Here is a 26,238-nt window from a genome sequence, read left to right as displayed (position 1 = left end):
TAAGCCAACTGTAAAAGCACGTTTTAAAGTGAATCAGGAGATTTGGCTATAGATTCTGCAAGGAGACTGTGTTTTGGGGGGTTACCAGACTATCCTCAAAAGTGGTTGAAGCTTGCAGACTTTAAAAATAAAACGACCTGTTGCAAGTTGGTTATAACATAGCGCTTGAAATGTAGGCAGCCATGCTGTATTTGAAAAGTAAGGGAGAAGTGGTTTGTAGCATTTTTAAAGAGTGGGGTGGGGACTTGTACCTGGTCAATGAGCATCAGACTAAAGCCAGCTGGGCCTCTAGGGCTGAGTGCTGCCGATGGACACTCTGGTCCCCCTACCGCCTTCATACCTCCGACTGGACGAGGAAGGACCCTTTTCCCTCTGGGACCCACAGGCTGCCAAAATAAATATTCCTCCTTCTCCACCATCAAATGAACTGAGCTCTCCCTGCAGTGGTGCCATCAGAGCCCCTCCCTGAGGGGTGAGTCCCAGAGCTCCACCTCCTGCTTCAGCTACGGAGGCCCTCCTACCGCACCGTCCCTGGGAGAATCAAAGGCAGCCGTAATCAAAGGCCGACAGGTGAGTCCTGAGCTGTGCTCCTATAAGGAACCTTCACCCAGCTCTACTTCTGCAGGTTGAACGTTAATCCTTAATCAGACTAATACGGAGGCCAAGGTGTGTATGCGTGTCTTCTCTCCAGTAGCTCTCTGTCATCCACTGAATGCTGTGTCCCCCCCAAGTCATGTGTTGAAACCCCACCCCTGCCCCATGTGATGGTGTGTGGAGGTCATTAGGGTTAGATGAGGTCATGAGGGTGGGGTCCTCATGATGAGATTAGCGCCCTTAGAAGAGTCACGAGAGAGCTCGCTTCCTCTCTCTGCTCTCCATGTGAGGACACGCCAAGGAGTCAGGAGTCTGCGACCTGAATGAGGGTCTCACCAGAACCAGACCCTGCTGGCTCCCTGATCTCTTTCTGGAGACTTTCAGCCTCCAGAACTATGAGAAATCAGGGTCTGTTGTTTATGAGCCCCCTAGTCTGTGGTGTTTGTTACAGCGTCTCAAACTCACTAAGACGTTCGTCTCCTTTATATCTCATTTCCAAAGTCCGCGTGTAAGACCCAGCTCTGTCCCCATCTACCCATTAGGACACTAGGCTGTGGCATCTATTTTCCTACCAACAACAAAGACCCCCGTGTTCAGCTGTGGCCAAAACTAACCGGAATTGCACGTCCCTCTAGCTGTTTGTCAGGTAAGAACTCCCTCCGCAGGAATTTACCTCTAGACTCGCAGATGCAGACATGCGCAGTGTGGCAACCTTTCCCCGCAAAGTGAGGAAGAGAGGCCTGTTCTCCCAGAAGCCCATCCCTGCGCCCTTCCTCAGACAGGCTGGAGCTGACTCCTTCCCCGCAGGGGCCCTCAGAGGCAGCTTGATCTGCAGCAGGCCTCCCCTCCAAGAAACCCACCTACTTTTCCCATCTTTCAGCAGCTTTGGGCCATGCCATTTCCCAAGAGCATCTTCTTTCTTAAAGCATGAGAAGCCCAGGGCAGTCCCTCATTGCATATCACTAGACAAAAGCAGAAATCATTTTGGCTCACATCTTTAATTGATTTCTGTCCCTCCAGTGGGCCCTGGTCAGCTGGTCAGCTGCAACGCCGCTGAGAGAGACCCAGGGCTCTCCAGACTGCTCCAGTGGGACAGGCCAGGATCTCAGGGGACAATGACAGACAGGAGATGAATAACCAGTGAACGCCATTCAAGGATAAATGTTCACAAAGCTGTAAAGTAGGGGAGAAAAGGGGCAGGCAGGCTGGCAGGGAGCGTTGCCAATGTCCAAAACTCTGCGTCAGACCAACACACAGCACAGCCACTGCAAAAGAAGGACAATGGGTGAGCTCACTGTGCCTCCGGCAGCTGGAGAGACTCTGCCTGAGACACTCTCCTGCCTCCCATGGGTGCGAGCTTGTTCCATCTCTGCCCTCCAGTAAGAGCCTTGCCCAACAAGAAGAAGCCCTTAACCAAGTCACTAAGCCCTAAGCCAGAGCACTATAGGAACGTGACTTAGGACAAACCCACACCCAAGAGGGACTTCCAAAAATAGATGTGTGTGTGTGCTTATACACTCAGTTTGTATACTTAACGTTCAGCACTCTTGTCCAGGTGTACTTAGGCATCCACAAGATAAGCTTCTATGAAAGCTTTCCTTAGAAGGCTCAATGACATTCCCATTTCAGAGAAGAAAAGAAAATGGTTGTGCCCGGACGAGTTGGCAGGGCCGGGAATAACCTGGTCCTCTCGTTCCTCTGCCTCAGAAGCAGGTGGAGGGCAATGCCTCCCCACTGGCCTGGACCCTCGGGACATACGCATCTGCATGTACGGGGCTGCAGCCCTCCGCAGGGGAATGCTACGGTGGTGTCTGCATAAGGCGCCATGTGACTCACACAGTAGAACACCCATTTATTTTGCATCCTCAGTCTACCTTGTTGCAATTCAATTTTTTGTTTCTGGTGTCTTTCTATCTGTCAATCTAAGACATCTGGTCCTAGAAGTCAGACACTTTAAATTGTACCCACCACCCACAATTCCATCCGAATTAATAAGAGCTTCCATCCTTGAAATGATCTGAAATGTAGCTGTAACTCTATCTTTAAGATGATAATAATGATAATAAGTAAATAAAAACGTTTAAAAGACTGCAGGACAACCCCACTCCTCCCCACAATGCCTCCCTAGAACAGGGATGGCATTCACAGGGAAGTAAGACAGGTCAATATGAATAAGCCCCACTCAGCCCCCGGACCATCCAAGAATTCCAAAGTGCCGTCAGCAAGCAGTTCACCAAAGCTCAAGCCATTTACCTCAGCCAGAGAGAGCTGGACAATGCCACTCTGGTCCTTGTCCAGAAGCCTGAACAGTTCTAGAATGCCAGAGAAGGAATGAAATTAGACGGGGATGTTCCTGGACTTGGGAATAGTCAGGGAGCTGCCTCTGTCCACCCCACCCCCACAGGGTGCCCTCCCCCTTCCCCCCCACCAGCCAGCTGCAGGGCCTGAAAAGCTCCCTCTGGATCCCTCGCCCGGGGCAAGGTTCTTTGGCAGCAGAGGTCCCCTGCCCAAATGCACAAACTTCCAGTTGCGAGCAGAGATGGTCTTTCGTCATCTCCATCTTCAGAAGCTCTAGGAACTTGCAATTCTTTTAACAGGGGTGGAGGGGGGGGCGGGGGTTGTGGGACAGACAGTGGTTGCCCCATCTGTGGGGCACCCAGTCCCTTAGCTTTGTCTCTGGCTGGCTGAACATTTCCTGTTAGAACTCACGTCCCTCCCACTCCTCAGTGGAAAGAAAACACTGTCCCTCAATAGGCTATCTCAGCATGAGGCCCCGGGCCCAAGGGGGCAGGAGAACCTATTGCCTCCTAGAGGCGGACCCCATCCCCTCCCTGGGAGGTGACACATGCTCTCACTATGACCCCCACGGAGGCATGGGTGTGAATAAGCACTAAAAACCATTTAAGGACCATTACTGGGACTCATTCACCTCGGCCCAGTGACTGCACAACCATCTAGATGGCACATTTGTAAGTCCCCAAGAAAAAGCAGCCTCTGACCTTGGTGTGCCCAACTTGGACATCCTCAGGCCCTTCAGCTTCTGCTTCCCCTCCCTCAAGGGTGCCACAGTTACAGAGCCCCATCCGTGGTTTCTTTGACCCCGTGGCCTCCCAAAGGCACCGTCTGGTTCTGCCCCCTGGCCCTGCCCCCTGCCACTCCCTGCACCCCGGGAGAAATGGGATGGGGTTAAAGGAGAGAGCGACTCACTGAAGAGGGTCTCCAGGCGGATCATACAGGCAACGAAGCCGTCGAAGTCGATGCCAAGTTTGCTGCATGCATACCGCAGGGCTATGGTCTGCTGCACCTGGTTGTTGAGGGTGAAACCTGCGGGCAGAGGGGACCTGGGTCACAGGTGGAGTGGAGGGCTCAGCACCGGCTCCAGTAGAACTCAGGGGCTGACAGTGCAGGGGTCAGGCCTGAGTCTGTCCCTCAGAAGGGTCTGGTCATCCAATCAGCCTCCATTTGGATGAGCCTCATTAGGATTATTGCCCCCTCCCTGGTCCTAAGTTAGGCCCATAGCTCCAACACTAAGTCAGCTGTGCATCACATTCACTGCGGCAAGAGAAAGCAGAGAAGATGAGGGGACTGCCTGTCCTGCCTGTGTCCTTCACAGCCCCCTCTGTGATTGCCGTCACCTCACCAGTAACAGGCAAAGTCCTTGGGAAAAGTCTAAAGTGTTATGTCATACAGAATCCAGCAAGATGCCGTCCTCCCTGGATGGGAAAGATGCTTCACAGATCTTTGTTGTCACATTGATCTCCAACACAAGATAACTACCACTGATGATCATTATTGTCACAATAACTACCTAAAATGAGCCCCTCGGGTCCCAAGACCTTGTCTACAGGATGTGTCCTCACCTGCCTTCTTGAGGGCTGTCCTCATCTCGTGGGCATCAATGGTCCCCAAGTGGTTATAATCAGTTTCCTGATAGATTTCCTAAAGCAGGAGAGAAATTCCAGATAGAAAACAGTCATTTGTGGCCCCTGCTGGTACCATCTCCCTTCACCCCCTCGCTTCCTTGGAAGGTCAGAGATGCCCTCCAAAAGAGACCTCACTGGCTCCTCACAAGAAGTTTCAGAACAAAGGTAAGAGCTTGGGCTGAGGGCCGTGCTGGCCCCTCTGCCCTCTGAACAGTAGGGCTTCCATGAAGGGATCAGCACGAACATCCCTCATTGCCTTCTTAGTCCTTCCTGAACGACGTGGCCAGGTTTTGTGTTGGTTTTGACCATGATTAAGGATCTGGTCAGATGAGGGCATGCAACAGACTAGGAGTGAGTGTCAGGGAGGGCAAAGGGCTAGAAACAGAACAGAGGAGAGGGGCCAGGGCCCAGAGGATGCCCAAGAGGGAGAGAAGCGTTACCAGATACTTCCGAATCTTCAACCAGAGCGTCTTGAATTCCACTGGTCCCAAGGTGCCCGTCCCATTGTTCTAGGCATGTTAAAGGCCACAAAATCAAGCCCAAATTCTACATGTCTTATGGGTTTCTTTCTCTTGTGACCTTACACAGTGAAAGTCCTAAGGCCTCAGTGAACATCCATGCCTGCAGTAAGCAGGTCCTGGGGGTCAAGGTGGGAAGAGTTGGTGGGAAACAAATTCAGATGAAGAAGAAAGAGTCAAACACTCTCAAAGGCCCTCCTTTGAGGTCAGGCACAGAGCTAGAACAAAGGGCATGTCCTGAGCCTGCAGCCCTCTTCACAATGTCATTGATTAGCATCTAACACCCCCCCACCCCCATCATCTGGGTTACTGAGAGGGTCGGGCTATATGACCTGTAAATTCTCTTCCAGATTTAAATTTCTGTGATTGATAATTGAAACATTTTGTTGTTTAGAATGTCAAAATGTTATCAGAAAAATCATCACTTGCACAGGATTGAGATTCTTGTCCACCACAGTCTGCCTGAGTTTGTCAGTACGTCTGGAGGGGAGATCCAAGCTTCCCAGCCCTGATTCCCAGGACACTGGGACACTGAGCACAGCTGGCTCATAGGCCATCACTCTCACCTCCCTCAACTAGCCAAACAAGTCATGTTTACACCCGAGAGCATAAACCTCGCCCATTAAGAAAGTCCGTGTTCTTGTATCTATGATCCACGCTGAGTGTTGAAGGCACCACAGCCTTCAAATCCTCACTAATAATTCAACAAACATCGCTCACAATAGTCACATGCACAGGGAGCTAATGCTCTGGGTTGAGGCACTTTGTATAATTCGATCTCATTTCATCCTCACAATAGCCAGAGGAGCTCCATACTGCTATCTCATTTTCTAGGAGAAGAAACTGAGGTTCAAGCAGTTAGTAAGTTCTCCAAATTTATACAAATAATAAGTGGTGGAGCCAGAATTTGGACTTTTGTCTGTTCCAAAGCCCTTGTCCCAGAACACCAGTGGTCCTCAATTCCAGGTGGAACTGCCCGCAGAGACCCAGGCCTCGTCCCAGAGCTATTGAATCAGCACTTCCAGGAGTGAGACTCAGGCAACCGTATTTTTAAAACTCCACAGGCAATGATACAGGCCATCATGCTTAAAATATCCTGCTAAATGAAAGAATCCAGTCACAATGGACCACAGGTTACATGATTCCGTTTATATGAAGTATCCAGAATAGGCAAATCTGTAGAGACTGAAAGTGTTTGCAGGGCAGGGGGTGTGGGGGAGCTGAGGGGCAAAGGGGAGCGAGTGTTAACATGGGTACAGAGTCTCTTGACGGGTGATGAAAATGCTCTAAAATGGGTGGTGATCTTTGCACAACTCTGTGAATAAACTAAACGAGTACATTGTATGGTACGTGAATTACATCTCAGTAGGGTTGTTATTTTTACAAAAGGCTCCACGGGCCGGTCTGCTGCACGCTCTGGTTCAAAACCACTGCTCGCACCATCCGAACGGTGGAACAGACCCTCCTGAAGAATGACAGAGTCCCAGTCCTCTTGGAGCCATGAGAGACGCCAATACCACTGGGAACAATGACAGGGTGACAACAAAGGGGTGACCACAATTCATCTAAATTGAATCCATAGGCAAGTCTGAGAAGAACGATTCAGAAACCAAGGAACTATTTGCAGCAAAGTGAATCAACACTTAACAGTTCTTTGTGGCCCAGGAATTAAATTGTTTACCATGCAGGCCTCACAGAAGGACTCTGGGAGGAAGAGCCCCAGCATCTGAAGCTCTGGGACCACAAGGGCAGCGTCTCTCCATGGCTGACAACCTCAGCAGAGGTCAGTACCTACACGCTGGCTATTCAGGACCCTCCGCATGACCACCATGCAAATAAAAGTCATTCCCCTGCCCCAGAGGTCATCAGTTCACATCACGGATGAGGTGCTACAAACTAGGAGAATGCTCCAATGCTCCGATATATAAAGAAATCGCCTTCACCATCAGCACCATGGAGAATGGTAACCTGGACCCACCCTAGGCAAAGACTGGAGGAAGTGATACTCCACCATTCTCCCATTCTGCCTTCACATAAGCTGTTCCTTCCACCGAGGATGCCCGAACCCTCTCCATTCCTCCCCAAAACTCTTCCACATTCTTCGATGTAGAGTGAGGGTTAAATCGGGTCAGAGAGAACAAATAGGTTTTGTCTCGTGTGATAATTTTAAACTCTTGGTAGTGGCTGTCGGAGGGCTGTGTTAAGACCCTGAGATGAAGATCATATAGGGATGGGGAGGGGGTGGGGGAGAGGGGCAGAGGGTGGGAAAGAGGGAGGAGGGTGGGAATGGAGCCTGGAGGGAGGCAGGCTGTGAGTGGAGGAAGAGCACAGGTGCCACACTGTCTCTGAATCCAAGGATTTTAAACAAGTCGCTTAAACACTGCCTGCCTCAGTTTCTCCACCTGTAAAACGGAGATAATCTCAAGCTCATCGAGGAGCAAACATGAGATGATGCATTTTTCTTTAAAGCTCAAGCAGGACAGCTGACACATGCTCAGTAAACACTGGTTTCCCTTCTCATTCCTACCCCTCCCTCCCTTCTCACTGGGAAATGCTGAGGAGTCGTCAAAAACAGGAAAAAAGTAAAAACCATGGGACATTTAAAGGATACATCCATCAGGCTGATCATCTCCCGGCAAGTGTTGATGTCAAATCCATCGAATTTTATGTCCGTTCCTAAATATTTAAACGGCAAAGGGGGCAGGACTCAGGATCATTTGAAGACGGCGGAAATAATCTCCGTGGCTGAGGCCACCAGAGCCACTAGCCAGAGCATGGAGCCGAAGGAGGTCTCCACACAAAGGTGGCGGGCTCCTCGGCAGAGGAGGCAGTACAGGGGGCACCAGAATTGGGGTTCCGTGTCTGAGCCTCGTCTTTGTTGCTCACAAGTCACGGGACTTCAGCAGACTGATATCTCTGAGTCTGGTTTCCTCCTCCGTCAAGGGGATATAAGCACAATAATAATATCCACCCCAGAGACTGGTCGGGGACAAAATGAGACAATGTGAGTGATGTTTTTAGCACAGCGCTTGGTATACGGTAAGTTCCTGACAAAACAGCTAACTTTTTATGTGCTAGGTATTGTTCTAAGCCCTGTACCTCTACGCCTCAAATTAACTCCATGTGGTAGATATTATCATTATCCCCAATTTACGGATAAAGAAACTGAGGCCCAGAGAGGTTAACTCGCTCAAGATCTCACGACCAGCATGGGGCAGAGCTGGGATTTAAAGGCAGGCCACCCGGCTCCACAGCCTGCACTTTCAGCCACAACACACAGCCTCTCAAAGGGCACCTGTTATCCGAACTCGCTGAATTGCAGGCACCTCCCTGGAGCCACAGCCATCCCTGGCCCCCAGCTCACCTCGCCCGTGCCTGTGAGCCAGGAGGAAGGGGCCAGAGACCCTGCAGCCCCCTCCTCTTCTCTGGGCTCTTTCTCAGCAAAGGCAGGAGCCAGAGCTGGAGCAGCCAGGGCCTGGGCTTTGAGCCCAGGGTGCCGTCTCTGGGATGCGCGCACTGGACCAGCCCGTGTCTGCATTCTCACACTGCCCTGCAGCAGTGGGTGAGTGAGCCCGTCAGTCGACCAGCTGGAAGACTGAACCGGGCTCCTCCCTGGGCACCACAGGACCTGCTCCGTGCCAGCCCCCTTGGGCTTGGGTTCAGACGGGAGGAGCCAGCCTACCCTCCTGATGCAGTCTGATCCTCTGACAGCCCCCAGGGCTGGTGAAGTCTGAAGATGGGGAAGTGCGTGCTGTCTAGGAAAGTCAGAGTCACCCCTCCATACTCCTTCCCCAGAGATGCGCTACAGAGCAAGGCTTCCACGGCATCAACATTATTAATTTTGTGGGAAAACATCACTTAAGTCATTCTCAGCCCGGCTTCTCTCCTCCCAGGACTCAGGACTCCTTTCTGCAGGGCCCCAGTGTCAGCCCCACCCAGCACTCCCTCCACTCCAGCATCTCCCTCCTGCTGGACACTCTCTCAGCCTGGAGGGAATCAGGGGTCAGAAGCCAAAGGCCCCTTCTTCCCACCTGCGGTGCTCCCGATCGAATGCCTGACCCACCCTCACCCCCACCCCAGCATCTCTCTTAGGCTCCCATGGACTTTCTGAAAAGCCCCAAGGAAGAACTTACGTTTGGAAAACACCTCATTCAGAACCTTCTTGAGTTCATTGGCACCAATCTCAGAATCCTAGAAAGAGGAACCCAGATACAAGTCATGCTGGACCCTGACAAGCGTTTCAAGATGTTATATAAATGTAGAGTCAGACACCAGGTCCACTGACCCCGTGATTTTCAAAGGCTGTGACATCTTTAAAAACTCCAATGGGGCCCCCACAGCCTGGTGGGAGGCGCTCATCAATGGCGTAAGCAAGAACCCCCATGGCGGAAGGCTGCCACCCAGGGGGCTTGCTGCCTTGCCTGGGGCTTAGAGAACAAAGGGTGGCGAGTAGCAATAGTGGCAGCTGGCACTGACAGGCCACACACCCCACGTGGAATTTCCTCAAATCCTGCAAAGGACTCTGCACCCATTTTGGAGTTGAGGAAGCTGAGGTTGTGAACTGCTAAAGACCATATACATACACAATGTTATTTGTCATCCCCAGGTGATATAATTGCTTGGTGCTCACAGCTACCAAGTGGCAGAGTTGGGATTTGAAACCTAAGACTGTCTCACCCAAAGGGCCCCCTTTCCCACTGCACCTTTGGGAGCTGCTATTTCATGCAGTTTGCTGTTAGATTTCAACTCCTAGCGCCCCTGTGTTCACAGAGGGAAACCCTGCCTGCTCCTTTTGTGCCATCCTCTCCCGTTCCGGGGCTCTATCAGACAATGCTCTGCTGCTATTCACAGGGTTTTCAAGGCCAGTTTTTTCACGCAGTAGCCCATCTCAAACCAGAAGTAGAGACAGGAGAGCGGGGTTTCCCACGTGCATGAGGTATGGACACTGAGCCAGAGGACGGATAGTCCCTTACCTCTCAGCTGGAGGACAGACCTCAGGTAGGATGATTAACAAGGCACAGGAAGGGGCCCTGGACTGAGATCTGGGTTCCAATCGGGACCCTGCCTCTCACCGATGGTATGACCTTGGCCAAATCACTTCCCCTCATGAAGTGTGGTTTTATCATTTGTACCCGGGTGGTCCTACTGCTCCCTCCTGGCTGGTGGAGGTGGTACTACTGGAAATAAACAAGACAGGTGCACAGAGCAGTGTCTACTGTGAGGGCAGCTGGCCTCGTTCTGGCACAGAATAGGCAGTCCCGATAATAAGACCTCTGAACCCTCTGAAAAGCCTCGGGGCCAAGAAGATCAGCCCCGTGAGCCTGCCAGGAAAGAAGTGGGATGTCGAGAGTCTGTGTTCACACCTTGGCCTGTCCCGCACGAGGCCTGTGGCCCAGCCAGCTCCTGACCCTTCACCAGCAGAGTGGGGAGAGTGAGCGATATTGCCCCCACAGCAGGAGAGAAAAGCAAGATAAGGTACGTGAAGAACTGTCCAAATAGAAGCTTTTTTTTTTTTACCAGTCTTATGTTCTTAATAAAATGTGGCCCCTTGGCAGCTAAGGCAACAAGGGTTTGGGTTTTTTTTGGTTTTTTTGTTTGTTTGTTTGTTTTTTCTGCTTGCAACAAGGGTTTGTTAGTAAAAATACTGGTCTGAGAATCCATCTAAAACATAAATTGACTCATTTTTGCAAAGCTTTCACTAAATACTGTGCAAAAGGATCTGCCTTCCCAGGTCTTATTCTCTGCAAAGCGTTCTGATGTGTTTTCTTCTCTTCTATCCTTAAGTCCAAAAAGTAGCTCCAAGCTGCCCTGGAACGTGGAGAGCATTGCTTCTCCCCTTTTGTCTTGGATGGAGTGTTTGGGCCCCAAAATTCATAGGTTGAAACCTAACCCCAAGGTGATGGTGTTAGAAGGTGGGACCTTAGGGAGGTGATGAGGCCATGAGGGTGCAGCCCTCAGGAATGGGATTAGTGCCCCTATAGAAGGGACCCCAGAGAGCTCTCCCCTCCTCTTTCCACCTTCTGAGGACTCAGCAAGAAGTCAGCAGTCTGCAGCTTAGAAGGGGGTCCTCACCAGAACCCAACCATGCTGGCATCCTCATCTCGACTTCGAGCCTCCAGAACTTCGAGAAGTAAATGTCTGCGGTTGACAAGCCACCCAGGCTGGGGTACTTTGTTAGCGCAGCTCATAGGACCAGAACCACAATAAACCCAAGTCAGCAGGACGGGGAGAGAAGGAGCAGTGGGCACGCGTGTGGCTTCTCCCCCTGGCTCTGTGCGCCCAAGCGGGGCTGGCACGGGGGCCAAGCTTGAATTCCACAGGCCAGGTGCTGGGGGTCTCCCTGAGGGCAGGTGAGGTGGCCAGACAGACAGCACCCACCCCAGGCCAGGGTAACCGAGCTGCCTTCCCCGGGCCGGGCGACTGCTTCCGCCTCTGGAGGATGTTGATTTAGGGAGGCTCTGCCACCCCAGCTTTTTGGTCAGGACCCTGATCTGACAGGGCCAGTTTACAAACACAAAGGCTCGGGCAGGCTCTGGAGTTTCAGCTTTTCTATTTTCTCTAGAGTCAGTCAACGCAGCGAGAAAAGTGGCCTCAGGATCATGATCCCTCTCCCCAGCAGGGCAGGAAAGGCCTCAGTTTTAAGAAAGGAGGAGGCAACAGACAGAAGCTGGGGGGCCCCCGAGACCTGCAACCTCACCTTCTTCACTCACGGAGACTGCAGGGAGTAAAGACTAAAGGACCAGAGCATTCTTGAGCGCTCTCCCGCCTGTCTGGAAGCTTGTAGATGCGCTCCACTCACCTTCCCTGCCAGCCTCTCAAACTGGCCGTCTTCTTGATCCACCTCACTGGGATGTGGCTAAAAGGCAGGACGATTGCAAAGTAAGATGGGAATCGTTGAGGAGAACGAAAGGCAAAGATTTATAATTCCTTCGGTCATCGTTATTGTATCTATTGCGCACCTATCATGCGCCAGGCATTGGGTAGGTAGGGGCAGATGGCGGCAAACAGGAGAGAGCCCCGGTCCTGGCCCGGGGAGCTCATAGGCGCAAAGAGGTGGGGCAGGGGCGTCTAAGGGCTTCCTTTCTGGGTGATGTGGGGTCGTGATCCCCACCAACCCTGAACTTCTGGTTTCAACCATGGATTGCTTTCAGAGGCCAGCAGAGATGCTGAGAGCAGAGGCTCTCAGTCCGAGTCTGTGGGCTCCTGAGGGATTCTCCAACAACCCTCAGGGGGTCTGTGAACTCCAGAAATGGCCTGAAAATTTGCAGTAGTGTTGATATGTGGAGTAGTGTTGATAGGTATTTTCTTAGCTTTCATCAGATTCTGAAATAGCAACACGATTACAAAGTAGTTAAGATCACGGCCTAGTGGAAACAGCAGAACCAAGAGCCAGAAGACTGGACTTCAAAAACCACATTGGCTGGGGCCAGCCCGATGGCAGAACAGTTTAAGTTCATGCACTCCACTTCAGTGGCCTGGGGTTCACTGGTTTGGATCCCGGGTGCAGACCTATGCACCACTTGTCAAGCCATGCTGTGGCAGGCATCCCACATATAAAATAGAACAAGATGGGCATGGATGTTAGCTCAGGGCCAATCTTCCTCAGCAAAAAAGAGGAGGGTTGGTGGTGGATGTTAGCTCAGGGCTGATCTTCCTCAAAAAAAAATTTTTAATTAATGAATTAAAATAAAACCACATTGGCCACTTACTGGATTCCACCTCAGGGTTCTGAACATCCATTTCCTCAACTCTAATATCAAATTAATTAGGCCTGTTCCATGGGGTCATGTTGAGAACCAAATGAGAGCTAACATGTGTTAAAGTCCTTTGAAAATTACAAATCATTATATGAATGATTCTTCCAGAGACATTCTGATATGACAATGGACTCTTTCCTCCCCAACTGTCACTACCAGACAGAATGGGAAAAGACACAAGCTTCCCAGATGTCTTGAAGAGTTTCAGAAAGCCAGGTCAATTTCTTCCAAAACCATCACTCGGAAAAGTCCAAAAGATCCAATACGGCCTGATGATACTGTGCTAATAAGAGTAACAACCGTGGTAATAGTACTTAGCTTTGTTGAGTACTTACTACCTGTCAGGTGCTATATGTGCATTATTTCATTTAATATTCATGACCACTCTATGAGGTCGGTGTCATTGCTGTCTATATTTCAAAGATGGAGAGACTGAGGTTTTAAAGTGTTACGTAACAGGCCACGATTACACAGCTAGTAAAGGGTGGAACCAGGATTCAAACGGTGGCCCATGCACTTCTCCACCCCTGACCTGTACGACAACCAGAGCAGATGCTCTCAGCATCCTTCCTTCGACAGCCCGCCCTCTCCAGGGCTCCGTTCCCTCATCTATAGCACGGCGATATTAATGATTGTCATACTGTTTACACATAGGATGAGCAAATCCAACAACGCTTCTAAACTTTTTAGAAGAAAAAATGATAAACACTTCTTATCTCACATACGTGATTTTAAAGTGGTTTTGTAGAATAAAAACATTATGTTATTTATGTAACACAATATACTATATGACGAAATCTAGTGGGAAATCCACAAATTCTGGATGTGGAGTAATATTCTATTATTCTGGGGGAAAAAAGTATGAAATTGCATACCCCAATATATGGATATGGGCACACACACTGGTACGTGGCAGGCACTTCGCCGCTAGGGGGGATCATGGCTCACAGGGGCATTTGTGGAGGGGAGGGGAGTGAGAAAGATGCTTTTATATGATGGTGTATAGGGCACTTCACAGCTTGTTCATTCATTTAAAAACAGATGTGCTGGACGCCCGGCACATGTCGGAAACTGTTCTTTATCTGCGTCAGAGATGCACTACTGAACAAGACACAGTCCTTGCTCTCAAGGTACTTCCTGTAGTGGAATTATCTGCTGTCCTGAGAAAATATGTGTGAAAATGCTTTGTAACTGGTAAGGCAGCGTGGCAAAAGCAAGGACTCTTTTCCTGTTGTTACGCTGCGTGTTGACGACATCTTTTCAACCCTGCTCAGATGAACACATCTAAATTCCCAGAGTGCTTTGTCCACCCTGTAATTTTTTCACTCCCCCATTCCTAGCAGGGAGTCGGGCCTTCGAATGTCCGACTGCCCACAAGCTGGGGGCTTCAGGAGGGAGGAAAACTGAAGTTCTTGAAAGCAATGGCTCTTCTAGTCTCCTGTAAAGTCCAGAGTCCTCTGAAGATGTTATCCCGTGTCTGTGTGTGCACGTGCATGTGTGTGTGTGTGTTGAGGGAGGGGAGCCCTAGAGAGAAAAGGCCAAGTTTCCCAGAAACCAAGATGTCAGAAGTCCACAGGCCCTGGAATGCTGTGTGGCTCCCCGTGTGGCTCCCTAGCCTTGATCCAGGGACCTCAGAAGGGAAGGCTGGACCCTAGGCCTGGGAGCTCCTGGTTCGCCCAAGATTCCAAGCCCCAGACTTGGTGCAGAAGCCCGGGAGCCGCCCTCGCAGAACCTGTGAGCTGAGACACTGGGCGTCCCAAGGGAGACCAGTGTGGACTCACGACCAGAAGCAACTTCCTGTTGTTTTGCTGTTTCAGAAAACCCCAGACCATGGGAGGCAGAGCTGGGGAGCCCCATAATGACTAGGACTGAACTCCCGCCAGCCTGGTGCAATGGGGACTTAGAGTCAATTTTAGCTTCATTTAGTGGAAACCAAAAGAAAACAGAATTGCGCACTCCGCTGCATACCTTCTACCCTGGCCCACTGGCCTTTCTAACAACGTCTGGATCATAGTAAGAGATGCCATTGTGACAGATAAGTCCCCTGGGGGCAGCGGCATCACTGAGATCCACAAGCACAGAAATGGCCCCTGGGGCCCAGTATTGCAGCTGACTCAAGGCAGGAGGCACTATCCACCACTGGCTTCCCCACCATGCGCCAGGCTCAGTTCAGGGACATGCCGGAGGGAGGCAGGACAGACAATGGAGGCGAGCCTTTCCTGTCTAGTAAACTCACCACACACACCCCCACCCCCGCAGGGCAGGATGGATCCGTATTTGGCAACTTCTCACGCATCTGCAGAAATATGAGCTCAGAAATTTGACATACGCCAAACAACAGAATATGTCTGCCCCGCTCCCCATGCTGCCAGAGGCTCAAACTCGGCAGCTGTGGGGTGCTCTGTGTGGCATCTGCAGAGACACCCCAATCCATTTGGGTAGACGGAATGGAGTAGTGAAAGCTGGGCCTGTGCCCCCATGAAGATAGTCCAGCCCCACCCCGGGTCAGTTGTAGACACAGTGTGGCCCCCTGACCCTACCCTAACGAAGCAGCCACACTCAACATGCTGCCTCCACGCACGTTATCTGAAGGAGAGGACAGCAAATTGACGACAAGAGGGAGGGGTTAAGGCTGAGGAAAGTGGACGCACACTTCAAACCCCACGCACTCACGTCCTCCCCCAAAGTCAGCCCTGAACTCACCTCCTCCATGGAGCCTTCCCAGACTAGTGCTCACTCTAGCACCCAGAGACTTTAGAGGTTTAGATCATTTCCAGCATGAGTTTTCCTTCATCTTTTTCATATGTTTCCATCATTCAACCTCTAAAAGACTGGAAGTCTATCTAAGAGTGGGAGACCGGATCTCTTTCTCCCATCGCCTCCTCTGTCCTGCACAGAACTCCTCAAGCACACAGGAAGGGCTGGATCTGAGGGTCCAGCTGACTAGATGTAGGGATGATAAGCCTCCCCCCAGGGGTTAGGGATGTGTGCAAAGCTGGGTCCCAGTGCTGCTTCTGTCTCATCTTCGTCAGGAAGAGCCAGGGCCTGCAAATGTTGTGGCCCTGATGAATAAAAAGTTATCACCTTTAATATATAAAGAACTCTTACAAATCAATAAGAAACCTCTACGACTGCTATGCACGAGTGCCAGAGCTTGGCATACTAAGAGATTGCATACCTCGTGCAGGTCTCCAGCTACCACATTCCCCATTTCCCTGAAACGCAAAGACAGAGAAACACATATGAGTGAGTAAAAAGCACAGCTCATGGCTCAGTGCTTTTAGGAAGTTCCTGACCTTTCTGAGGGCTTGGCTTCCTACCCAAGACCTTCAGTTCCTACTATCACCAAATTATATCAACTGAATCTCTTACCAGGACCCCTCCTCTTCTCCCCCCAAATCCTCACCCCACCCCGAGTTTTTCACCAGAGACAAGAGCTGCCACGTTCAGTTGGCTCTTCATGAAATCTAGAATCTTCACCCTGGTGGACCACTCTTCTGGAGAATTCTCTCCCCACCTTGCCCCAGTTACTACCCTTCAACTCCCCTGGGAAGCCAGCTGTGTGAATCCCTGTTGAAACGGCCTCTGGGGAATGAGCCAGCAGGCCCACAGCCCGCATTGCACATATACACATACACAGTTTGTGGTGGAGTGTGCGTGTGGTGTGTTTAGTGTGAGTGTATGGTATGTGTGGTGCATATATGTGTGTGGGTGATATGTGGTGGGAGGGTTGAGCTGTGTATGTGTGTGTGGTATATACGTCATGTGTGCATACTGATTGTGGTATGTGTGGTGTGTGTCTACTGTGTGTGGGGTATGTGTGATATGCATGTTGTTGTATATGTGGTGTTGGGGGAAGGGTATGTGTGTGGTGGGCATGTGTGTGGTGTGTATAAGGGTATGTGGGTGGGGGTATGGTGTTCATGTGTGTGGTGGATGTGTGTGTGTACTGCATGGCATGTGTATGGTGTGCATGTGTGTGGTGTGGTGTGTGTGTATCGTGTGTGTGTGTGTGGTGCTTGTGTGTGGTATTCTGTGTTGCAGTGTGTATGTGTGGCATTCGTGTGTGTATGTGTGGCATTCGTGTGTGTGTGTGTGTGGTGAGTGTATATGTGGGGTGCAGGGTTGTGTGTGTGTGTATACCGTTTATATGGTATGCGTGTGTATGTGTGGTGCTTGTGTGTGGTGTGTATGGTATGTGTTGTGGTATGTATGTGTGGCATTCGTGTGTGTGTAGTGGTGTATATGTGGGGTGTGGGGGGGTGTGTGTGTGTGGTCTGTATGCAGTGTGTAGAGGGGGAGGTGGTGCTCTCATCTCATCCGGGTCCTGCTCTCCGCGCCTCACAGCCCAGCCCTGCTGGGAGAAGAACCCTCTAACCAGGCTGTTCGTGGTGTCCCTTCTCTCCAGGCTTGACCTTTTCTTTTAAAAGAAAACTCCCCAGTGTCCTATAGACCAAAGTGGAGGGGGCAGGAGGGGGACACCCAGCGAGGACCCTGGGGACCTGTGGTGTTTTACAAACGTCCTCTGGGAGGCATCGGCTGGGAGCCAGGTTGGGTCACATCCAGGGACGGGGTCCTGACCTGTGTCAGGCCACAGCCCTGGGCACTCAGACCACTGCCCCCACCACCAGCATGGAGGGAAAGGACACGCACAGGGCTCTGGCTTTCTTCTCTGAGAACACCCTCAGGCAGAAGTCGCCGTCCTTGAAGGGCTCGAAGGTGGATGGCACCACCAGGTACTCCCCCGGGGGCAGCCGGACCCGGCTGGAGACCTCCCGCAGGTTGATGTAGGTGCTGGAGTGCGCTGAGGGCTGGTGGCCCAGGAAGAAGTCCCGGCCCAGGTGCACATCTGTGTGACACTCCAGCTGCACAAAGCAACAATCAGGTCAATTTCTCCTGAAATCCTGGAAGGTGGGGGCCAAAGAGTTTGGTTTTATTGTGCTGATTTAGGAATTGTTGATTTTTAACACTGGACTAAGAATGAGGAGGCCTTGGGTTCTGTCACCACGTGTCAATCATCAAGTGTATTTAGAGCACCTTCCGGGTGCCAGGCCCTGTTTGTGGCAATGACCTTGACTATGCAACCTTGGCCAGACTCCTTGCCCTCTTCCCGGCTAAATGAAGGGTTGAACAGCAGGGTCTCTGGTGTGTGCTCAGCTTCTCTCTGGATATTTGTCCTCATGAATCGCCCACTCATTGAATCCAACAGACTCTTATTCTGCGGCTGTACCTGGGGGTGTAGCACTGAGCATCCCAATACAGGCCTATGGCTGGAGAAGCGAGCTGAAACCCTGGTCCTCATCCAAAGCAGCCAGAAGGGCCCACTCACGTTGGCCTCCCTAGGAAAACTGCTCTGCAAGGTGACCAGGACGATCAGGCTGGGAGGCCAAGGTGGCAGCTCTTAAGGAGGCAGACAGAGCGGGCGGCCGCGGCCAGGCCTCCCTCAGGGCCGTGGCTCTCCCCAGGAGGGGAGGATGCTCCCCATGACCCGTCCTTTTGTTGGAGAGAGGGGGAGGCTGTGGGTGTATGACACATGCTAATTAGCGATTGCAGAGGGCTTCGAAAACACAGGTGTCAGTGTCATTACTGCCCAATTAAGCCTCTCCTGGTGCTGGATCTTTATGACCAATCTCCATCAGGATGCCTATGACAGGGGACAGGTGCTGATAAGCTGTAAGGGCTGTGACTTCTGTGTGACTCGGAGCTGGAATGCCCACCCTAGAGTGGCCAGTGTCCATTCATGGTCACCAGACCCTCTTTGGATCACAGGTCTGCTAAGTAGGGGAGGAAAGCGGGGCCACCTGCCTGCACCAGCCTGGTGAGGACCCCACAGGGACGCCCCAGCCAGCCCCAGCCAGCCCTGGCTGACCTGGGTACCAGGGCAGCCACAGCCCTTGGGATTCCCCCTAAAAATGTTTACACTCTGGGCAGGAGAATGCTGGGGCATGGCCAGCAGGCCATGGGCATGGACGAAGGGCTAGGGGGCTAAACATCATTCTTGCCATCCCTGATGACAGCAAGGGGAAGAAATGGAACCAGCAGGAGAAAGGATGTGGGAGGTGAGGTGGGGAAGCCAACTTTGGTGGGGTTGGGCTGGGAAAGGGGCAAACTGAGTTCTAGTAAGAACCCTGGGGTGGGACAGATTAGAGAAGCCCTGTTTGGGAGGCCAGAGTGGGAACTGGAGGACACTGAAGCAAGGGCTGAGTCCCTTCGGTCCTACTAGGACTCCAAACAGGCATGTGCCACCAGCCCCCAGCCCTCACCCCTTCCCTTGGCGCGGCTCAGCTGGGAGCGACAGGATGAGGGTCAAGCAGGTTTCACTGAGGGTGGTCCTCAAAGTGCGGGCCCAGGATGAGCAGAAGCATCCGTGGGGAGCTTGTTAGAAATGCAGATTCTCAGGCCTCACGCCAGACCTACGTAATCGGGAGCTCTGGGGGTGGGGCCCAGCCATCTGTGCTTTAACAAGCCCCCCAGGAGATTCTGAGACAGTGGTTTGAGAACCGTTGGTTGGAGACCCACTGGCACTTGCAGAGCACAGGATCCACGGTGACACATTGAGGGACCGGGTAGCCAGCGTGTTGGGAGAAGTTCCATCGTGTGCGCGTATGATCTTTCTCTCCTTTAAACGGGCCATTTCTGATGGGAACCACCATTGACCAGACTTGACTCAGGTTTGGATGTAATTATTTCCAAGGAGTGAAGAGCGTGTGCTCTAAATCATCTGTACTCCCTGATCTGTTACCTCCGTAATCAACGACATGCATTTGTGAGCCAACAGGCAGGTGGACCAGTAGCCTGCAGCCTTGAAACAAGACATGGGCTGGAGCCTGTGAACCTGGCCTTATTGGCACATGCTACATAGCTGGCTGAGCCTGAGACCCTGGGAGAGTGGGGGTAAGACCACATCAGGGTAAAACACCTCTCAGTAATTAGTGCAACTCATTCCAGTTGGGGGAGCCCTGACACCACAGTGGTTCCTGACCTCGGCTGCACATTGCAATACCGGAGGGATCCGGCTATAATTGGTCTGGGGTGCAACCTGGGCATGGAGATTTTTAAAAGCTCCCCCGGTATCACCAGCATGCAGCTAAGGAGAGGCTCACTGGGCCAGGAGGAACGGGGCCTGACTTTGTGCTGGCTGCCATCAAGGATGCGCTGTCACACAAGCCGCACCAGTCCCTTCCCCAGGAGCGCTGCCTGAGGCTCCTCCTTCAAAGGGTCGAGGTAGATGGAACAGCTGATGGGTGAGGCCTGGGACAGCAGCAGGAAACCCCAGATGCTGGTATGACGATGATGGTATGTCTCTCTCACCCAGGTGTAAATCGTCAAGGAAAAGCAGGAACAGCAGGGAGCCGAAAAGATAAACGTGGTGTTTTCTTTTCTTATCAGAGATCAGGGCATTTATTTCTGTCAGCTAGATAGATAGGAGCTAAGGTGTGCTACCATCATCTTGTTCTAATCAGACCACCAGGTTCACGGGGGCAAAGGTCACCACTGTGCCCTTTCCACAGGGGCCTGGAAGGTGGGACTCAGGATTGTCCTTACCAACTCTCAGGGTTACCAGCTCACCAGACCATGGGGGAATCTGTCTGTGGGAGGACCGGCTTCCACCTGAGGAAGCAGATGCGGCTGTGTGCCCGTCCGTGCAGGCAGCCACGCTATTTCTTACCAAAGGAAGGATATGTCTGTCAGCACTCACGTACCTCTTTGGGGACCTACAGGAGAGAAGAAGAGAACAGGTCACCTGAGACTGCTGAGGTCCCTCCATCGTGCCTTTGTGTCCCTCCCCACATCTTGCAGACAGGCTGCTGGGGCCACTGGGGAGGACATCTGTGCTAAAGTGAGAGACTAGTCATCATTTCTAAAACTGGAAAGTTGTTGATGAAGTTTAAGGCCATCTGTAGACTACTGAGCCCCAGATATCCGAATGAAAAAAAAAGGTTCTACCTCTTCGTTTTCTAGTTGTATAATGTACCAGGATCCCAAATTCTTCGGGAGTAATAACTGGGGTTTAAATGAGAGCTAGCGTCTTACAGACCTTCAGACCTGGCCTCCAGATCAAGGACATGCCCAGAACGGGGCTCTGGCTCAACCTGAGCCATTATCCACCCTGCCCTTGGCTACAGTGACCAGTCCTGGAACAGGCACATGACGCAAGCTGAGTCCATCAGAGACTTCTCTAGGATTTTTGTATTGGAACTAAGGGGAGGGGACCCCTTCTTTTGTGCTGTGCTATTAGGGATACTGTGAAGAACGCTGGACCGGAGAACGGCACTGACAGCAGAGAGGAGATGTGGACAGAAAGGGTCCTGCCAGCATGCAAGTCCCTTGTCCCATGGAGCCCTCCTGTCCCTTGGTTTGGTTGCATGAGCTGGTCAGTTCCTTTTTCACTAGTCGAGGGAGAGAGAGACTCTATTATTTGCAACTGGGAATGCTGCCTCGCACAGATGAGCTCTCAGCCGCAGAGTGGAGCCCTCCCATGCCCAGGGAGAACGGAGGTTCAACCCCCTTGGGTCCTTTCCCCACTTCGCCCCTGCCACACACGCTCTTGACCGGAAGGACAGGAAGGGCATTGTTGGTGGCTTGGGTCCATGGGCAACTGCCTGCAACTCTGGAAACAAAAATTAGGAAAATATGGATCAGCTGGCATCGTCACTCTGGTGCCCCTATTAGTAACTGGCGGCAGAGGCAGAAAAGTTCAGGGTCACTGTCGCTCCTCCAATTTTGAGTTTAAAACCAAAATGCCCCATGCAGATGCCCTGGGTGTCTGGGAGAGCAGAGGTCCTCGTGGTATCTTCCTCTCTGCTCCCGCCTAAAGCCTTCACCCCTCGGCAGGGACTCTCTGAACCTCCTTGGCCGCTTTCCACCCAACACGCCCAGTGCCGCCGGCAATATGCTCTGAATCCAGCCTGGCAGGAGGCAGCGGGCAGGAACCCAGCCAGTCCGGCGGGCCTCTGGGTGGCACAAATCCGGAGCAGAAGGCAGGAGAGCAAGCCTTGGCCCTTGCCCACTGATGGATGGGAAGAGACAGTCGCTTTGAAATGCAGGGTCCTGAATGCAAATGACAGGCCTGCCTGGCATGAGTCTGTTGTCACTGCAGGAAGATAACAGGGGAGAGAGACGAGGCCAGACAAGCAGGGCTCAGCCTTCCGGGCTTCTGGCTGCTTCTCAGTGTCAGACTTCCAACCTCAAACCAGACTCCAGTGTGCAGACACGGAAAGCCAGAGGAGCGGGTACAGGGGTCAGAGGATGGTACCCCTACAATCCCTACATCCCCCTACCACCCCAGGCCCCTACAGAGACAGGTACACCCCACACACCCAGGTACTCCTACAACCCCAGGTACTCCTACAATCCCAGGTACTCCTACCATCCCAGGTACTCCTACAACCCCAGGTACTCCTACAATCCCAGGTACTTCCTACCATCCCAGGTACTCCTACAACCCCAGGCACTCCTACAATCCCAGGTACTCCCTACAACCCCAGGTACTCCTACAACCCCAGGTACCCCTACAACCCCAGGGTTCTCTTACAACCCCAGGTACTTCTACAACCCCAGGAACCCCCTACAGCCCCAGGTACCCCTACAACCCCAGGCACTCCCTACAATCTCAGGTACTCCTACAACCCCAGGAACCCCCTACAGCCCCAGTACCCCTAAAATCCCAGGTACTCCCTATAACCCCAGGTACTCCCTATAACCCTATATCCCCCTCAATCTAACTTTAAAACTGCTTGCTTCCCCAGTTGTCATGCTCTGAATTATACGCCTCTGGCCATGAGAAGAAGGCCCACAGATCACACACAGGGGGTTATTTTATAAGCAGCTGTAATTTGATGTCTGAAAAATCGACATGCTGTAGATGTTATTTACGAGAGCCAACGCCACACCAGCCAAGCTATTGCAGTGTGTTAGCTCACGTCCCTTTGCAGGAATGCTGTGCTGACCTGGCTATCTAAGGCGGGGCTGGCAATGAAGAACTGGCGGCCAGTCCCTGAGGAGCCCACCCTCAGCCATGCCTGCCTACAACCCATTCTCCAAAACCATCACTTACTTTCCAGCCATCAAGAAGCACGTAGTGCCCCCTCTGGCTGGAATGTTCTCCCTTCTCCACCTTTGAAATCCAGCTCATCTTTTGAAGCTTTGATCAGAAGTCTCCTCCTCCGTGAAGCCGTCCCTTCCTGAGGAGACCTCGGGCCCGCGCTGGTCCCCATCACAGTGGATCTGACCTGCCCCGCAGTTAGGGGAGTGTGTCTGACTTCCCCCAGAAGGTGAGCACCTGGAGGGTAGTAACCACGTGCTTTTCCTCTGTCTCCCAGCTTTCCTCCCAGCACCCAGCACGGAGCATCTGCTATGCTCACTAACGCACGTTGAAGGCACATGCGTACGGGAAGTGCCTTCTCAGATTTTTATCCCTACAAGCAAAGAATCTAGTTGGCTGCTGTTTACATTCTAGGTGCGGATGGAAGGGCTAAGCTGGAGTACGATTGGAGCTTATTTACTTGACATTCTTTTCTCCTGCCATCAAGCAGCAATTATTTCTAATTCCCATTCCTCCAATATAAAATACACACACAGACCGCACCCTAAACTCTAAAGCCCGAGGGTCCAGAACAGGAGAAAGAAAGGGGCTGGGAGGTACGAACCGGACAATTGCACTTTCCTTACTGGTTCTCATTACAATACTTCCTTTTCATGCGGTCATTTATACTGAGACATTGGGCCTCCAGCCAGCTCTTGGTCCTCCTGATTAGAATTGTATTTTTCCCAAGAAATTCAGTTTTAACAAAATGGTATAAAAACAACCACCGTGAATCCCTCCGGAATTTGCTACAAGGAGTCTTTGTCTGTATGAAAAAGTGGATGTCAATTTGCTCCTGGCTAGGCTTGTCGAGACCTGAAGGTCTTGCTTTAACATATCTGTGAGGCTGAGACAGCCATGGAGGGGTAGTCACCCGTGCAAACTGGCGTGCTGAGCCAGGTACTGCAGCCTGAGAGGAGAGCCAGCTGTGGCTCCCATTCCAGAGACACCAGAACTGAAAATGGCCATGTAGCTTCTGTCACCCCAGCTCATCCCTTGTGTGTCCCAACAAGTGTCTCTAAGATGCCCAGGAAGAAACAGAGTGTTTGTCTTTGGTTCCCATGTCCAGCCTCCCTTCTCCCACTCCGTGATGCCCTCATACTCCTTCTGTCATCCCAAGTGTCTTATGCCCCTATGTTCTTGGCTCCCGGCCCCTGAGAAGCCTATACCTGGAAAGAGTCTAAGATACACTAATGTGAGTCTAATGTCACTTAGCCCTCAATGACAGGCAAAGTTTAGTGAATTACATGTCTCAAGGTTAACAGCAGAGACTTAAGCCATAAGAATGAATCTCTAATTGTGGAATTCAGGCCTCAGTAAGGCCACTGGGAGAGGCGTATAGGGGAGCAAGGACAATGCTTGATTAGGAATATTCAAGCAATAGGAAAGATGCACTCCAATTACTCGTCAAAATATTCCCACCAAAGACGCCAGGTATGTGGTAAAGGATGATCCCAGCTCGGGAGTACCTTGTAGACCGCGTAGCCGATGCTGAGCATGCCCTGTCCCATCCTCTTCTGTCTCCTGCGATTCTTCTGCATCAGACCCAGCAGCACCGTGCAGCAGGGTTCACCCTCGCTCTCCTCCTGGTGGTCGTCCACCTCATCCAAATGGATTTTGAACTGGGGGTTGGTCCAGTACGTGGCTGGAAGTCACCCGGGAGATGGAGGTTCCCCCCGTGCGGGGTGAGGAGATGGGCGAGAATAAAAATGAAGGGAAGATCTTTGATCATCCCAGTGAAAGAAAACTCTGGCCAAATTGTGCCCAGTAAGCAGGCCCTCGGTGGGTTTTCTTTGCGAGGTGGGCAGGCATTCCCTCCCATCTCCCTACCCCACCCACACACCAGCAGCGCAACCCATGGCTTTGGGGAACTCTGCACTCGTCCATTTGACCAACCAGGGGCCCGGACACTCTTGACAGGGAACAGTCAAGGTGCCATGGTCCCAGGGCTACCCTGCCCCCTGGGAAGGAACCTCCAAGTCTTTCTGGGGAGATGGTTGACATCTCCTTGTTCTCAGCTCCTGGCCCGTGAAGACAAACCTACCTCCTGGAGGAAGGAGATCTCTGGGTAAAAGGCATGGGGACAGATGAGGACCAAGTCCAGAGGAGGCTGGCTATGTAGGAGGCTTCTGCTGACAGGCTATAGAGACCACCACTCTTGCTCCCCAGAAACCCCCATCTGAGGGGTATGTGTCCTCCCTCAGAGGGCCCCCTCTTCAGATCACAGCCTGAAGCCGCCCTCATGGCTCATCCTCTGTCCATCAGCCCAAGGGCCTCACTTGATGGCTTTGGCATTGCAGCCCACTGATGAGACACACTCCCTTCAAGTGTAAGTCATTTAATAATGCATGAGGAATAATAATTGGCAATTAAGAAGCATGCCCGCCACACCACCTATGGATATTGCAAAAGACTGCTAGTTTCAAAGATGAATTTTTTTAAAATCTCTCAAAATAGTGACTACATAAGCCAAGGCATAGAGAGGTCAAATGGGTCACCCAAGGGCACACAGCAATTCTATGACCGAGTCAAGCAGCAGAGCATAATTGGAGAAGCCGGACATGAGGGGCATCTCCACGCTAGGACCTCAACAATTTCAATAATGATGTGCCCTGGGGGAAGAAAGGACTTGGGGGTGGAGGGGAGTTCTGACATCCTCCAAGCCAGGGTCCAACTTGATGAAAACACAAGGCATTCACAGGTGACCAAGAGACACTGATTATTCTATTTTCTTCGCAAAAATATTACTTATTCAATTCCACCTTCCCAGAATCTCCCACTTCCAGATTTTTTATTTAGGGCACAAGTGGGTTGATTTTAAAACCAAATATCTGTACATTCCAGAGGAGTCAGAGATGATTCTGGAATCGTCTATACTTACATCATTACCAAAGGGCGGGAACCATCCATCCCTCTGCGACAGCTAGTGGCGGCACAGATGGGAGAGCGATTCCGTGTGTACAGATACCTTAGGCATCCCCACAGTTCTGAGCTCCCAGAATGATCCATGCAAATTTCCTAGGCATTTTCTAAGAGCTTGCTAATGGTGAGCGTATTTTAATTTCTCCCACATGCAACATTACTGCAATCCCTACGTTTTTTCTTTATTCCTTAACAGAACTAGAAGAAGAGAATGGGCCATAAAAATAACACCTCCCATTTGTATAACGCTACCCAGTTTACAAGGCGCTTGTGAAGGTGGGTATTATCATTCCACGTTGAGGATTGGAAAGGTGAAGCTCAGAAGAAGGAAAGGATCCTCCCAGGGGCCCACAGCTGTTAAGCTGAGCAATGGGGGCAGGAAAGGGTGCCCCTCCTCCCCCTTCCTCTCTGCTCTGCACGCATCCCTGCCACCAGAAATG

General features: G+C 51.7%; 1 protein-coding gene across 1 annotated transcript in view; it reads right to left on the bottom strand.

Annotated features, from left to right (window-relative positions):
- Positions 1–1,573: 1,573 nt before the first annotated feature.
- The window catches only part of CAPN8 (calpain 8), a 62,719-nt gene continuing 38,054 nt past the window's right edge, over positions 1,574–26,238 (bottom strand). The window contains exons 10-21 of the mRNA XM_023632811.2: positions 24,346–24,521; positions 20,496–20,507; positions 17,446–17,657; positions 15,971–16,007; positions 11,835–11,891; positions 9,169–9,226; positions 7,647–7,711; positions 4,958–5,026; positions 4,455–4,533; positions 3,802–3,918; positions 2,848–2,906; positions 1,574–1,859 (exon numbers count right to left, since the gene is read on the bottom strand). Coding sequence (XP_023488579.2) covers positions 1,836–1,859; positions 2,848–2,906; positions 3,802–3,918; positions 4,455–4,533; positions 4,958–5,026; positions 7,647–7,711; positions 9,169–9,226; positions 11,835–11,891; positions 15,971–16,007; positions 17,446–17,657; positions 20,496–20,507; positions 24,346–24,521 — 965 coding nt within the window. The 3' untranslated portion in view covers positions 1,574–1,835. The remainder of the gene's footprint in view (positions 1,860–2,847; positions 2,907–3,801; positions 3,919–4,454; positions 4,534–4,957; positions 5,027–7,646; positions 7,712–9,168; positions 9,227–11,834; positions 11,892–15,970; positions 16,008–17,445; positions 17,658–20,495; positions 20,508–24,345; positions 24,522–26,238) is intronic.

Source organism: Equus caballus, chromosome 30 (genome assembly GCF_041296265.1).
Source record: "Equus caballus isolate H_3958 breed thoroughbred chromosome 30, TB-T2T, whole genome shotgun sequence".
Lineage (NCBI taxonomy): Eukaryota > Metazoa > Chordata > Mammalia > Perissodactyla > Equidae > Equus > Equus caballus.
The sequence above is the reverse complement of the archived record's forward strand: the minus strand, read 5'-3'. Positions and strand labels throughout refer to the sequence as shown.